The sequence below is a fragment of the Podarcis pityusensis genome (genome assembly GCF_964106645.2).
Source record: "Podarcis pityusensis genome assembly, chromosome: 13".
NCBI classification, from domain to species: Eukaryota; Metazoa; Chordata; class Lepidosauria; order Squamata; family Lacertidae; genus Podarcis; species Podarcis pityusensis.
This window is the reverse complement of record NC_138038.1, coordinates 49,222,791-49,238,893: the sequence shown is the minus strand read 5'-3', so window position 1 is coordinate 49,238,893 and position 16,103 is coordinate 49,222,791. Positions and strand designations below refer to the sequence as shown.

The 16,103-nt window shown below is 48.5% G+C and overlaps 1 protein-coding gene across 1 annotated transcript; it reads right to left on the bottom strand.

Moving 5' to 3' along the window:
* Window positions 1-1,608: 1,608 nt before the first annotated feature.
* On the bottom strand, window positions 1,609-14,130 carry NGDN (neuroguidin). Its single transcript, XM_080979937.1, has 11 exons — window positions 13,988-14,130; window positions 11,710-11,769; window positions 11,534-11,605; window positions 10,156-10,293; window positions 7,765-7,849; window positions 7,600-7,652; window positions 5,745-5,868; window positions 5,421-5,589; window positions 3,732-3,888; window positions 2,392-2,455; window positions 1,609-1,763 (listed from the first exon to the last, which is right to left on the bottom strand). The coding sequence occupies exons 1-11, from the start codon at window positions 14,036-14,038 to the stop codon at window positions 1,744-1,746; spliced, it is 993 nt and encodes a 330-aa protein (XP_080836063.1). The 5' UTR covers window positions 14,039-14,130; the 3' UTR covers window positions 1,609-1,743.
* Window positions 14,131-16,103: the final 1,973 nt, after the last annotated feature.

Below are 16,103 nucleotides of genomic sequence, written 5' to 3'. Positions count from 1 at the left end.
TAAAAACCGTGCTAATGAATTAATCTATTTCTCCTTTGCACTCTGGTAAAGGTCGTGGCGGCTGATGCTGACTCAGGAAACCCATGCCTGGGGGGTGGGGTAGGATTCGAGATATTGTGGGTTTTGGCGGGGGGGGGGGCGCAGGAGAAAATGGCCTCTGAGCTGAGGAGGGAAATTATGCATGTAGGGGAGACAGAACAATTAAGATGCCCTTGCAATTCAACCCCCCAACCCCTTGCAAAGAGCCCTGGCTCCTCAATCCTGTGGAAATCCCTCTCTAAGCTCGCTGGAAAGCCAGCCCTCCCTTCTTCTGTCTCCAGCAGCGCCCCCCCCCCCAATTCCTCGAGTGTGTCAGGCGATTGATTTCCTCCCTGTGTTTATCGGATTCCACTTAGCCCGATCAGGGTTTAAAGCAGCGGAGGATTCCCCTTCCCGCTCCGGCCCCCCAAAACCAGGTCGATGGCATTGATTCTGCCAGTAGCTCTAAACCAGACAAGCAGGGTGGAGGGGGGAGAGAGAGAGAAAGAGACGCGGGGATTCCCGAATTAAAAAGAGGTTTCCTTGCTCAAGGAGAGGGAAAAAAGAAAAAGAGATAAAAAAAGAAAGGAGTTGCGAATTTACACGCCTCTTTTGACAGGGAGCAGAGAGAGAGGGGAGGAAGGCACACATTTTGTTGGGGGGGTGCATGGGGATCAACATAGGGAGCAGGTGTTAGGAGGGATCGAGTGGTTATGGACCCGAGTGAAAAATATATTATTTAACTGTGTTGATTTCCATTCCAAATCAATGGTGTCCCCCATGGGTATCTGGGGGTCAGGGAGACCATCCCCCCCTCCAGGTTCCTAGTCTTCATTTTCAAAGGGAAAAAACAGACCAAGTTTCTAGAATATGAGCAGAAACAAAAACACTATTCTTATTTATTGCATCTATACCCCACCTAGGGACGCGGGTGGCGCTGTGGGTTAAACCACAGAGCCTAGGACTTGCCGATCAGAAGGTCGGCGGTTCGAATCCCAGCGACGGGGTGAGCTCCCGTTGCTCGGTCCCTGCCCACCTAGCAGAAAGCACGTCAAAGTGCAAGTAGATAAATAGGTACCACTCCGGCGCGAAGGTAAACGGCGTTTCCGTGCGCTGCTCTGGTTCACCAGAAGCGGCTTAGTCATGCTGGCCACATGACCCGGAAGCTGTACGCCGGCTCCCTTGGCCAGTAAAGCGAGATGAGCACTGCAACCCCAGAGTCATCCGTGACTGGACCTAAGGGTCAGGGGTCCCTTTACCTTTACTATACCCCACCTATTTTTCTCCAAGGAGTATACATCGTTCTTTCCCCCCTCATTTAATCCCAACTACCCTGTGAGGTAGGGCTGGGCTGAGAGGCAGTGACTGGCCCCAAGGCCCACCCAGTGAAGCTTCATGGCTGAACCTTGGCTCTCCCAAGACCCTAGTGGTGTGACACGTCAACCAATGCGCCATACTGCCTCCCTGCTTCTTCTTCTGTTTTGTGCGAGACAAACCAGCTTTCCCAGCTTTCTTTCTGATCCTTCTGCCCCATGAAAATCTCCTGCAGTTGGGTCTCTTCCACCCTCCCTTCACAAGATGGAAAGAAAAACACGACATATCTTTTTTGTTTGACAGGGAAAAGAGAAACGAGCACTTGAGCTTTATTGTTACCAAATCTAACGGATGTGAAAAATCCCGAGATATTGGGGGTTGCAGAGATCGGTCCCAAGTACTGTGAGGGGGTTATCGCCTCTTGCGGAAACCTGGGGTGGGGTAGAACGAGAAAGAGAAAGAGAGAGAAAAAAAGAGTGAGTTAGTATAGAGGAGAGGACAGGACGTGTACATGGGTTATCTCATGCAGCTAAGACCTCTGTGAGGAACTGGCATCAAGAAGGGGGACATGGGGTGAGGGGGAAGGTTCAGGTGCTACAAAACAGCTTCCGCCAAAGTTTTTTTTTTGTACCATCCAGGTACAAATTTTACCAACCTGCTTTTCATCCGGCCACATCAAGCAGCGTGCGTTTAAAGCAGTACCCCCAGCACTTTATAAACAGTTACGGCTTCCCCCAGAGACTCCTGGGAATTGTAGTTTAAGGGCGCTGAGGGTTGCTGGGAAACCCCTACTTCCCCCTGCTCCACAGAACTACAGTTCCCAGAGTTCCCTGGAAAGAGGGACCGAATGTTAAAGCACACTGGGAACTGTAGTTCCGGGAAAGGTATAATTCTCAGCACGCTTGACGAACAACATTTCCCAGGAATCCTTCAAGGAAATTCCTGGCTGCCCAAGAGTGGTATCATAGAGCTTTAAGTGTAGGGTTTGACAGGGCCTCTGTGCGGACGAGGGTGTGCTTCGCCTCGCCAAGAAAACCAGAATCTTTCAATGGCACTTACCTCTTTTCTGCTTTCCTCGTTTCATGCCGACCTTTTTCTTCTTTTTCCTCTGGGGGCCCAAATCCTGAAAGGCAGGAATGCAAGGAAAGAAAACATGAAAACCTTACACGGAACTGCAGGCTGTCATCAAACGGCATTTTAAATCGCATCTTCTGAGGCGCAGCCAGAGATTGTTGAATTGGCTGTTAGCTGCTTAAGCAGACCGTCAAGCGACCCTTAGCTTTGTGGCTCACCTACACAAAGCAGGCCTAGCCAAATGTCATTTGAAAAGTGAATGGCGGGAACATTTTATGGCGCCATCTCTCCGGCAACCAAACGGGACAGGACACTGGTTCCATCTCCGGGACGCAAAGCAGCATGATACTGCTTTGTTATTTACAACTAATCCAGAATGCGGATGCTAGACTGGTAACTGGGAGTAGCCGCCGAGACCACATAACACTGGTCCTGAAAGACCTACATTGGCTCCCAGTACGTTTCTAAGGACAATTCAAAGTGTTGGTGCTGACCTTGAAACCCCTAAACATCCTTGGCCCTGAGTGTCTCCACCCCCATCGTTCAGTCCAGACACTGAGGTCCAGCTCTGAGGACCTTCTGGCAGTTCCCTCCCTGCGAGAAGCAAAGTTACAGGGAACCAGGCAGAGGGCCTTCTTGGTGGTGACACCAGCCCTGTGGAACACCCTCCCATCAGATGTAAGGAAATAAACAACTACCTGACTTTTAGAAGACATCTGAAGGCAGCCCCGTTTAGAGAAGTTTTTAGTGTTTGATGTTTTATCATATATATATATTTTTTAATAAATTTTATTTTATAACACCATACAAACAAAGAAGACAAACACAACACATTCACACCAAAAAAAACTAAATAAAGAAATATATATATATATATATATATATATATATATATATACACACACTCCTGACATAAGACAACAACAAATTAACTACATTAACTACATAACACACAACACTGACTGACTTCCCTTCATCTCGGTTTCGGAATGTGTTATAAAAATTTTCTATCTGCAGTTTCTTTTCCTCAAAAAAAAATTCTTTAATATCTTGCTGGAAGCTGCCCAGAGTGGCTGGGGTTTAAATATTATTACTAATGATGATGATGATGATGCTGTTAGGAGGCCCCCATTCGCCTCTCCAAGCTACAATTCCCAGAGTTCCCACAGTCGGGAACGCACTAGAAATTTCCCTATGCAAACACTCGCATCACGAACAATTTCTAGCGAACGCACTGAGTTCAGAAAGCGGAACTTGCATGAATACCTTCCAAATTTCTACTTCCTGCGATTCAGGCAAGAGCCGCCCACCCACCCACGGCTCACCTCTCCCGATGGGGCTGCTGCCCCGGTCAACGCGGTGATGTCCCCGAAGTGTGTGAGGGAGCTGAGCTGCGAGCCCAGGTCCCCCACTCGTCGACGGCGCGCCTTCTCCTTCCGGGTCACGTTGAGACGGACCATCATGCTCTCCTCGTAGTTCGTCCTGCAGAATGAAGCCATGGGGAAGGCAGGGAGAATTGTTACTGAAACTCAAGGCGACCGGCTTTAGCAGGTACGCTGCCTCTGAATGTGGCTGCTCCACCAGCCGCTGTGGACCAATAGAAAGATCTCTTATGGACACACACACACACCGCTCACTTGAACATGGAGATCATCTTCCTGGCCGGAAGAGCAGCTCAGAGGCAGGACTAGTTGCCGTGGGTAGCACAAGCCTCTCCCCTGATAAGAGATATCCAGAGACCCTCTGAGGGGGCACTTCTGGCACTTCCCAGAACCCCTGAGGTCCGGTCGGCCTTCACTAGGGATTGCCCTTTAGTGCCCTTTGGAACTCCCTGCCACTAGGGGGTTTGGCAGGAATCAACCCTGCCTACTTTCAGATGTCTTCTGAAAACTGCTTCAAAATGTGATTTTTTTCTTAAAGCAGCCAGCAGCTACGGAGGCTCAAACTCCAGAATCCCTGCACTCAGCAGGGGCTGGACTAGACTGGCTAACAAGACTTCGAAAGGCAGTCTCTCCAACCTTCCAACAGGGCCTGTGGCTTTTGCAGATCTGGCGTGGAGCCCGGAAGCTCGATCTCCCAGCATGCTCCACCCTCTGTCTGAAAACAGCCCCCAGAATCCCTTGCAACACCCACGCTCTGCTCTGAGAAAACCCACAACCCTCAGACACTGGGGGGGAGGGGAAGAGAACCAGAAGAAGTGCAGAAAATTAGGCGTCATGTGGCGTCTTTTCATACCAGAATCCACGGGCGATGGCCTATGGAATTCACCACCACAAGATGTAGAAGAGTCCAAACCGGCTACAGTGGTACCTTGGTTCTCAAACTTAATCCGTTCCAGAAGTCCATTACAAAACCAAAGCGTTCCAAAACCAAGGCACACTTTCCCATAGAAAGCAATGCAGAATGGATTAATCTGTTCCGGACTTTTAAAAACAACCCCTAAAACAGCAATTCAACATGGATTTTACTATCTAACGAGACCACTGATCCATAAAATGAAAGCAATAAACAATGTACTGCAGTCACACAATCAATCAGTCAGTTGCTGAACTGGGTTCCACACAATCACAAAAACGAAACAAAAAAGAGCCACAGAAGCAAAAACACAAAATAAATAGCAAAAACAGACAGACGTCAGCGTAACACTCAAAATGGAAGTGTGGCACTCAAAACGGAGCACGTTCAGCTTCCGAAAAAAGTTCACAAACCGGAACACTTCCAGGTTTGCAGTGTTTGGGTTCCAAGTTGTTTGAGTACCAAGGCGCTTGAGAACCAAGGGACCACTGTCTTTCCTACCACCGCTGTGCCTCAAAATAAGTTCTTTGGATTCACAAGGGAGAACAAAACACTGCCATTTTCTGGACCACAGTGAGAACAGGCTGCTGGACTAAGACGGGCTTTGGCTTCACCCAGCCCCAGAGCTCTTCCTGGCTTCTCACAGCCCTTCCACTTGCCAAGACACCCTCGACTTCTGCCCCTCTCTTCCCCAGGACTCCCCACCCCTCCAAACTAACCGGTGCTCATCCTCTCGGCTCTGCCGGCTGGCGTGAGCGTAGCGCCCTTCGCGGACCTCTTCCGGGGCATCCGAGTACTGCTCCTTCAGCTCCCGGATGATGGAGCTGCTGAGCGCTCGCTTTTTGGCCTGCTCCAGAAGCTTCTTCTCCCTCTCAGCTTCCGTTTCATCTGAGGCAAAGAGATGCAACAGTCTGACACGGCCTGACGCAGCCAACTACCAGTCACTTCTGGGGTGGGGCAAGGGCAAATTTGCCAGCACCGCGTCCCAGCTCTGGTTAGCAATGCCAGACCAACCTTCCTCTACCGCCACCCAAATTGCATACCATAATGTACAGGAACCAGGCGGGGCGGGACGTATTTCCTGCTCCCTCCTTTGGACGCCCCCTTCCCAGAATTCTTTGCGCCACCAGCGGCTTCTTCATCTTCGCTCTCCTCCGAGTCGTCGAGCTGCAATTAAGAGAAGAAAATCACAAGGATTTTTTTTAGTTATTAAATGCCTTCTGACAGGACCCCAATTGGTTCAAGCCCAGGTGAAGCCCCAAACAGCCACATCGACATTTGTTTGCTGGGATTCTTCCCTTTTTAAAATAAATGTTTGGTTGCTGGGATTCTCGAACACACAAGCCTTGGCCTGGTCTACCCGGACGTTATTTACCGTATTTTTCACTCTATAGGACGCACCGGGCCATAGGAGGGGGAGAACAGGAAAGAAAATTCTCCACCTCTCTGCTCAGCGCCCCTTCAGCGAAGCGGCAGGAGAAACGAAGCCCCTTCCATTTCTCCTCCCGCTTCGCTGAATGGGCGATGCATGTAGAGGGAAAACTGTGCAGCGCCTCTCCAGTGAAGCGAAGCCTGGAGAGCAAGAGGGATTGGTGTGCACCGACCCCTCTCGCTCTCCAGGCTTCAGACGGCTATCCGCAAGCCTTCAGAGCTCAGCGGGAACTCCTGCTTGCGGATAGCAGGAGTTCCCGCTGTGCTCCGGGGGCTTTAGGCGGCTTCAGCGAAAGCAACGCGAAGCCTCCGGAGCGCAGGGGGAGCTCTCCCTCTGCGTTTCGGAGGCTTCACATTGCTATCGCTGAAGCCAAGGAGCCTGCATTTGTTCCATAGGACGCACACACATTTCCCCTTAATTTTTGGAGGGGAAAAAGTGTGTCCTATAGAGTGAAAAATACGGTATATGGTGCATATCTAGCATCTGCTGGGGAGGCACTGTACAGATGTAACAAGGAGGGCAGAATACAATCATTCAATGCCCAGTGTTTCACAATCTAAAAATGATACAAGCCTCTTCATTCTAAGCCGGCATGGCCAATGGCCAGGGATGATGGGAGGCTGCAATTCAAGAACATACAGAACCCAAGGTGGGGAGGGCTGATCGTAAAATACATCAGACCCCCACAAAATGGAGCTTGAAGGAAGTGGGAAACTTCTTCACGGGACAGAGAGTAAGAGAGGGGAAGAGTAACAACAAATACAAGAATTAATGTAGGAACAGGAAAGACCAAACAAATAATGAAGCTTTTAAGTAGTTTCTTAAAAGTGAAGCTCAGTCGGTAGAGCACGGGACTCTTAATTTCAAGGTGGTGGGTTCGAGTCCCACAGTAGGCAAAAGATTCCTACATTGCAGAAGGCTGCAGAAGGCTGGACTACATGAAGCTTGTGGTCCCTCCCAACTCTACAACTATGATTCTATGAATTGAGACGAGGCACACCTAAACCACTTGGGAATCTTGAAGTTTGTCACGTTTTCATAAGGGCTCATTTAAAAGTGATGCAGAAACACACACATCAAAATCAGTAATGATGTAAGAAGAAATTGCATTTTTTTAACAATTCCTTAATTCTAAACTAAGAACAAAAAAACCTGCTAAATTACAGAAAAACCTTACTCAGATGTAAAGTCCCATGGTATACAAAGGCTTCTGGTAAAAGTATTGCGTTTGGTTGACGTCAGAAAATAACGGAGAGGCAAGCTCTCACGCTCGCTGAAAAGGAAACTCCAGAGAAACGGTGCCACCACCAATAAGGCCCCGCCAAACAACAGGCCCTTCTATTTTGTGTAACTAAAATGAGCAAGGACACGCCACTCCAGACCAATCCCAGCCCACCGCTACCTCTGGCAAACCCAGAAGGCCTTGCTCCTGAACCAAAGCCGCCCCCAGCACCCGTTTGTCATACCTTGCTCATCAGGTTGCCAGGATTCGGCTTGAACCGCAGCGGGTCATTTTCGCCTGGAAAGAACACAGTGTCCCGGGATTGCAAATTAGGCTGCACTCTCGGGAAGAGCCCTAGGATTGCCTCCCTCCTCCCCACTCTGAAGCTGTAAACGTCCGCATGTCTCACCCAGGGCCCCTGTGACGGCCGCCTTCACAAGTTTGTCCACCTGGTACTTCAACTTCTGGTCAATGGGACGCATCTTCTCCAAGACCTGCCAAGATGTCAAGGACAGGGAGGTGTCAGCCTGCAGCCTGATCAGAGACAGACCCACAATTCGTCCAGCTCGGCAGCAGGAACAGCGAGTGTCAAATATACAAAGAGTCACCCTTAATCTGGAGGTGCTGGAGACTGAAGCAGAGATGTTCCATGCAGAACAAGGGTCTTAACACTGCGCTGCAGACCCTACAACTCGGCCATGCAGGTGGAAAGACCAACAGGTATCCCGCATGCAGGTAAGATCGAGGCACCATTAGCGAGAGGGAAACTAGACTGGAAGGATGGGAGATTGCCTGCTCTTGATGGGGTTCCGCTCCCTCTGAAGGAATGGGTACGCAGCTTGCGGGTACTTCTGGGTCCACTGCTGTCCCTTGAGGCTCAGGTGGTCAAAGTGCCTTCCATCAGCTTTGGCTGGGGGCCCAGCTGTGCCCGTCCTTTGGGCAAGGATAGACTAACTTCTGCCGTCTATGCTCTGGAAACCTCCAGGCTAAATTACTGCAATGTGTTATACATAGGGCTGCCTCTGTATATGGTTCAGAAATAATAGGTAAAGGGACCCGACCTTTAGGTCCAGTTGCAGACGACTCTGGGGTTGTGGCGCTCATCTCGCTTTATTGGCCGAGGGAGCCGGCGTACAGCTTCCGGGTCATGTGGCCAGCATGACTAAGCCGCTTCTGGCGAACTACAGCATTGCATGGAAACGCCGTTTACCTTCCCACCGGAGCGGTACCTCTTTATCTACTTTGACGTGCTTTCAAACTGCTAGGTTTGCAGGAGCAGGAACCGAGCAACGGGAGCTCACCCCGTCGCAGGGATTCGAACCACCAACCTTCTGATCAGCAAGCCCTAAACTCTGTGGTTTAGACCACACCACCACCCACCTCCCTCTCAGAAATAATAATAATAAAAATAATAATAATAATAATAATAATAATAATAATAATAATAATAATAATTTATTATTTCTACCCTACCCATCCAGCTGGGTTTCCCTAGCCACTCTGGGCAGCTTTCAACAGAACATTAAAAACAGAATAAAACTTCAAACGTTAAAAACTTCCCTAAGCAGGGCTGCCTTCAGATATCACATTCTGATATCTGCGAGATCACATTCATCCGGTACTATACCAGCTGCACTGGCTCCCGGTGGAGTACAGGATCAGGTTTAAGGTGCTGGTTTTAACCTTTAAAGCCCTATACGGCCTAGGACCCTCGTACCTACGGGACCGCCTCTCCCGGTATGCCCCACAGAGGAACCTACGGTCTGCAAATAAAAACATCCTGAAGGTCCCAGGCCTCAGAGAGGTTAGGCTGGCCTCAACTAGAGCCAGGGCTTTCTCGGCTGCGGCTCCGATCTGGTGGAACGCTCTGTCACAAGAGACTGGGGCCCTGCGGGACCTGACATCTTTCCGCAGGGCCTGCAAGACAGAGTTGTTCCACCAGGCCTTTGGTCAGGGCCCAGCCTGACTCCCTCCTCTGGCAACCTGCACAGAATTTTGCTTAACGGTTGCCATTAATTTGATTTTAATTAATTTTTATAATGAAATGTTTTAGAATGTTGGATTATTTGATTGTTTGATTATTTGATTGTTGTTAGCTGCCCTGAGCCCGGCTTCGGCTGGGGAGGGCGGGATATAAATAAAATTTATTATTATTATTATATCTTCAACAAGTTGGATAGTTGTTTATTTCCTTGACATCTAATGGGAGGGTGCCACTACCGAGAAGGCCCTCTGCCTGGAAACTTCAAGTAGTGCAGAATTCCGCAACCAGGTTGCTCACCGGGGCAAGACGGTTTGAGGATATAAAGCCAATCCTGGCTACCAATTAGTTTCCAGGCCCAATTCAAAGTGCTGGTTTTGACCGATAAGGCCTTCGTTGGCTCAGCACCACAATGCCTCAAGGACCACCTCTCCTCACAGGAACCAACCCAGACCCTGCGATCAGCATCTGAGGCCCTTCGTCATGTGCCTCATCCATGAGAGGTTTGGAGGACGGCAACACGAGAAAGGGCCTTTTCTGTGGTGGCTCCCCATTTGTGGAATACTCTCCTCAGGCACCTTTATTATATTCCTCTTCCCGGAGGCCTTTAACGATCTGTGGCCTTTAGAAGTAGGTGGGATGTTTCTAACGTATTTCTTTTTTCCTATGTTATCTATGTGAGCTTTTTTATTATCTGTCTGGCTGGTTGGCTTCAAGATGCCCTGGGTCGCCCCGGGCAAAACAAAGCAACTAACCAATTCAGTAAGGAATCATCACTGCAAAAGTTCCCCCTATTCCAGGCCTCCTCCCCCCGCCTACCGTTCTGGTTTCCACCAAGCGCAGCAAGGCCGGGTTGTCAGCCAGGGAGTTCCCTGAAGTTTTTTCCAGGATCAGGTGAGAGAGGTCTTGGAGGTAGAGGAGGAGCAGCTGGTCTTTCACTTCCAAGAAACTGAGGCCCTGGGAGTGAGAAAGAGTAAGGGATGGTTTCGTGAAGCGCATGGGCGTGGCACGGATTCTGGCCATGACAGAAAAGCTAAGGCATAAAGTTCATTTACACAGAGATATCAAGGAAAGACACACATTATTCAATGTGGTCTGACTTGGTTAAATATATAAATTTAACCAACACCAGCAAGAGAAATTATGGGACATTTTAAACTGGAAAGAAAGACTTGAAGTCAGAGATCAGTGGCCAATACCTTGGGAATTCAATGGTGTTTTCTTTAAGACAGCCTTCTCCCATGCAGGTGCCCCTCCCAGATGTTTTGGACTACAACTCCCATCATCCCTCATGAGAGGCCATGATGGCTGGGACAGGTGGGAGTTGCGAGTCCCATAATACTCAGTTCGTACATGTAAGAAACCAACCTTTGGAACTCCCTGCCTCCTGATTCCAGGCAGGGGCCTTTCCTGTACTGTTTTCAGCACTTGCTAAAAACATTTTTTAGCCAAGGCTATCCAGACATGCAGAATGTTGATGCGTATTTTAATCTGCCTTTCCATTTAAAATTGATTCCGGTTATTTCTTGAATGTTTTATCACCTTTAACATTTATTTAAACTGAAAATTTCGTTTTTATTCTTTCTGTAAAAGGCTTTGAGGTATTTGCAAAAAAATAATAATCAAGTGGTATATGATTGTTTTTGAAACAAAATTAAGTAGAAAAGTTTGTCCATATAAACAGGCAGCTTGTTATTTACCGTATTTTTTGCTCTATAAGACACACCTTTTCCCTCCTAAAAAGTAAGGGGAAATGTGTGTGCGTCTTATGGAGCAAATGCAGGCTGCGCAGCTATCCCAGAAGCCAGAACAGCGATCCCTCTCACTGTTCTGGCTTCTGGGATTCAGAATATTTTTTTTCTTGTTTTCCTCCTCCAAAAACTAGGTGTGTCTTATGGTCTGGTGCGTCTTGTAGAGTGAAAAATACAGTATATATCAAAGCAGTGCATCATAAAATCATTCAAACTTCAGAATTATAAAACTTGGGGGAAGGCTGCCTTAGCTGAATGCTCTGGGGATTGAGGCCTGCCCCAAAGCTGGAGCACAGTAACGGGAAGGGCACTCTTCACGTGCTCAGAGGCACCTGCCTTTTTGGGGGGTTTCACATTACCATACCAAGAAATGGAGCAGTCACAGAGAAGCCAGGGCCAGGTGCGAATTAGGCTCCCCACCCCAAATTCCTCCAAGAACAACTCACCTTCTCGGTGGGGTAGGCTCCTGCCCGAACCTTCTGCGCCAGACTCTGTACATGATGGGTCACCGCAACCACCTATACCCCAGCAAGAGGCAAAATAAGAAAGATTGTGAAGCTTAAAGAGGGATGGGAGATGGGATGTCTGCCGGGAAAGGGAAAAGGAAGAAGGTGTCCCTCACCTGGTCTTGAAGGGATTTCAAGAGGCCGAGGGCTGCCGGCAGATCTGCTTCCACTCTCTCCTGGAGCAAGGAGGAAAACAGAAAGGAGGGAAAATTTTCAAAATATGCACCTCTTTCCTCCCAAAGCAAGCGGGGAAAGCAAACTGGCCATAAAAATGGTGAACAACCCCAGAACGCACTGCCACAGCTTTTAACGAACCAGAAAGAGCCTGGGCTTTTTTTAAACAAACCTCAACTAGAGCCAGGGCTTTTTCGGCTGTGGCTCCGATCTGGTGGAACGCTCTGTCCCAAGAGACTAGAGCCCTGCGGGACTTGACATCTTTCCGCAGGGCCTGCAAGACAGAGCTGTTCCACCAGGCCTTTGGCCAGGGCACAGCCTGACCCCCTCCTTTGGCAATCCTCATAGAACTCTAGCCCAATTGGTTGCCATTAATCTGATTGGAATTAATTTTATAATGAAATGATTTTAGAATGTTTTATCATTTTACTGTTGTTAGCCGCTCTGAGCCCGGCTTCGGCTGGGGAGGACGGGATATAAATAAATTTTATTATTATTATTAAAGCCCTCCAGATATGGAAGACAAACCCCACCAGGAACAGTCAGCCGCCAGGAATGATGGAGGTTTTGGTCCAAAATCTCTGGAGCACAGAAGGTTTGGCTTCTCTCCCCCATCAACCTCTCCCCTGCCTCACTGCTCCCAACACCAAAACGCACAATTTCCTCATCTAAAAGGCCTCTCTGTTAGAACCTCACCCCAAAATCCCTTGGTAAATCGTATCCAGCCACCATCACCCACGCCATGGCCCCATCCAGACAAGGGCCCCATCCACACAATGCTTTTAAGTCGCTAACTGTACAGTAGTTTGTTAAGGGTGCTGCGAGGGGTTAGGGGACTTGCAATTCCCCTCGCAGAGCCTACAATTCCTAGAGTTATTTCAGGGAAAACCGTGAACGGCTGTTTAAAGCAACGTCATCGTGCTTTAAATGTGTGGTGCGAACACGGCCTAGATTAACGCAACACGTTCCATGCCTTAAAAAATGGTTCTGAAACCATTCTGAAATGGGTCTAAAAATAATATATAGCTGCAAATGCTTGGCAATCATTTAAATGATTTCTATGCAATTTTACACACGTTTTACTTACCGAGCAATACTTAATTATATCAATTCAACCAAACTATATTTTGAATTCTGAAGTCACGTTACAACACCTTAGCACCCCTGATTTTAGGAAGCTGAAATTCTACAAGCCCCAGTAAAGCACGCACAGAGTTGCACTGCTCATTTCTAAAGCGAGAATACAGAAGTTTTGGTTTTTTAAATTACGTTTGCTGTTTAGTTACTAACCAACAAAATTAGCTTTAAGCAGGTTCTTCTAGGTATGAGAGGTTACTTACAGCTTATTATCACATCTGTATAAAATCCCCTTTCCCTTCAAAATAGTCCTTAGGATTTCAAATCCTTCATTAAAAAAACATACAAGCAGAAAAAATAAGGAACTTGGATTTTGTGTGTGTTTTCTTTCACACACACACACAAATGCCATTTCTACTTCCGTAGAGATAACGGAGAGATAAATCAAATGAGAACCCAAAAGGTTTTCAAAAGGCAGGACAGAAGAAAAAAAGAAGAGAAAACTGGACTCATTCTCGCCTACAGGATATCCTAATATCCTCCATCCTAGAAGCCAGCCAGAACCCATTTGTTGGGATCAGCAGTCGGCAATGGCTTAAACCCTGCATGGCATTCTTTAGTCAAAAGCATCTGTAAACCACTCTTTTAATATTAAAAATCACTAAGAGAAGCTACTCTTAGAGTACAACCCTGAAAAATAAAACCACCGTAAAATCAAGAGCTACGACATGAAGACCGACAAGAAGAGCGTTGTATAAACAGGAAATAACATTTTAAATGTATTTTTTTTGTGGGTGGGGGTGTCGGTAAATGGTTTGTTTTGTTCTTCTTCTTACTGCGTATTTTGCGTTTTCATTTTGCATTTTTATGCTGTGAGCCACCCCGAGATATCCGGTATACAAACTTAATAAACAAACAAACAAACAAACAAACGCGCATACAATAAACAACAGGGTTCAATAATCTTATGGGGCTGGACAAAAAGAAAAAAAATATATATGCTGGCATCATGAAGCAACTGAGCTGGTGTAAATTCAGGAACGTGCCTGCAAGAACTGAGAGATCAAAGCAAGGCCGTCTGCACATGCTCAGGGGCACCCTTGCCTCGCTTCCCGCCCCTCCCTCGCCCTTTCCCCTTCTTACCCCCAGGTCCAGAGAGGCAGGCGGCCCAGGCTGACTCTCCGCCATGGCCATCGCTCCTACTCCCACGTGGAAAGGAAGGAGCCTCCAATCATCTGGGGGGGAACACCCCGCCTGCTTTGAGGGCGCGGACCAATCAAAACGTAGCCTCCACCTCCTTCGCGAGAGTTCGGGCCAATGGCCGGAAGGCTTCCGCCCCGCGGGAGCCCCTTCCAGCCAATCGCGCGGAGGACGAGGTTCAAGGCGGAGCCGCGAATGTCCGTGTGCGGAGGGGCCTCGTCGACTTCCGCCTCTTTACAAAGAGGAACGCCCCGTTGCTATAGAAATGACCAATAGCGCCCGAAAGGCCGCCTCCTGCGGGGAACGTTTGTCCAATGAGACGACAAGGTCTCTGGCAACGCTGGCCAATCAGAGGCACGGAGAGGGGGTTGCGAAGCGAAGCAGCGAAAAGAGGCGCGAGCAGGATTCTATTGAAAAGGGGCAGGGGAGGAGTAGGAGGCGGGGATTCTGAGCGCAGCAGCCAATTGGAGCTTGAAACCCGCCCCGCGGAAAACACGTAGCCCAATCAGCGGGACCTTCTCCGATTTACAACTCCAATTCATAAAAGAGTTTTGGGTTGAGAATCGGAGTGGTTGGAACGCACGTGCGTTGCCGGGGGTTGGGCTAGATGCGCTTTGGAGGTCCCTTCCAAGTCTACAATTCCATGAGGCTCGTGCAGTCCTCTGGAGGTCCGCCAAAACTCTAGCCTAAGGATTTATTTTTTTTTAATGCTGTATTTTAATACTGTTTAAAATGGAAATCCGTGTCGCTCTTAGCATGCTGGGCTGGATTTGTTCAGTTGTTGCTTTTATGGGGGGCGGTGAGTGTCTTCAAAATAAGGTTTCGAGTGTTTCTTTCTTTTTTCAAGAGCTACGGTAAAAACCAACCAACCAGTAGGATGCAACCTATAGGAAATGGACGGTAAGAATGTGATCCTTTGCAGGTGGGGCGTCACTGCGACACTCTGCTTTTCGGTGTGCAGTGCTCCTGGTCTGGGTTCCAGCCGGCCTGGTCCCTTCCCAGTTTGCTCCATTTGATTCCTCCTCTTCTTTTTGTTCCCCCACCCCACTTTTTAGGATTCCCCCCCCCCATGTTTTTTTGGGCGAGGAGTGGCATATTTTCCCAAACCTGGTAGCGCCTCTCTCTCAGGTGTGTGGATGGCACCAACTGAGTAGCTCTAAGCGGGGTTTTTTTGGTGGGGGGCAGCAATCTAATATCAAAATTGCTGATTAAAATCAGATCTTAGAAAACAACTGATATTCCATATATATAAAAAACCAGCAGTTCTAAACACATATGCGATAAAATAAAATTACATGTTAAAATGCCGGTTGCATTTGCATGCTTGGTTTGACTTGCTTAGGTTTTAGCAGGTGCTGACACTACGTGGTGAGGTTTGGCTCGCTGTGTGGATTGGACACCCACTTAGGTCAGCCTGTCCCTGGATACGGATGAAATCCAAGGGATTTCTGAATGCTGGGGGTCCTGTTAGTGTGACTGGTACTCCTGTTGAAGGTCCATCAATGTTCCTACATACCCTGCTGGCCACGGGGAGTCCAGGAGGTTCCTTGGTTTACTAAGAAGCTCCAGGAGCAAGCTGGATGCCTGTGGTGCAAGTCTCAGTATGAATATGACCAGCAAGAGGTGAAAGTACATGGCAGATCCCACCACATGGCGGTGGAGAGAGAGCTTATCTCTTGGCCTCTGTGGTGTCCTCAGCGAATTGCCTGGCAGAGCTGTTCAGAGTGGCAAATCAAATGGCTCAGACCATCAATGAGCAGGGAGTTCCAAAGTACAATGAAGAACTGATTCCTTCCACGTACAGAACGGGTGTCGCGTGGTATTTGTAAAAGCGCCACTGCCACAGATCTGAGTTCTCCCTTGATTGTTGGAATCCGTGTATTGTGAGAGGCAATGGAGTGCGCCTCTGGGGGTGAAGTCAAACTGCTGCATTAGCCGCACTGGAGTGACCTCCCCGGGGCGCAAGCCTGGGCAGTGTGCATGGAGGTCCGGAGCTGCCAAGACGACAAGACCCCTGCCCCACCTTGGCCTCACTGATGTGGTCCAAAGAAATCAGAAC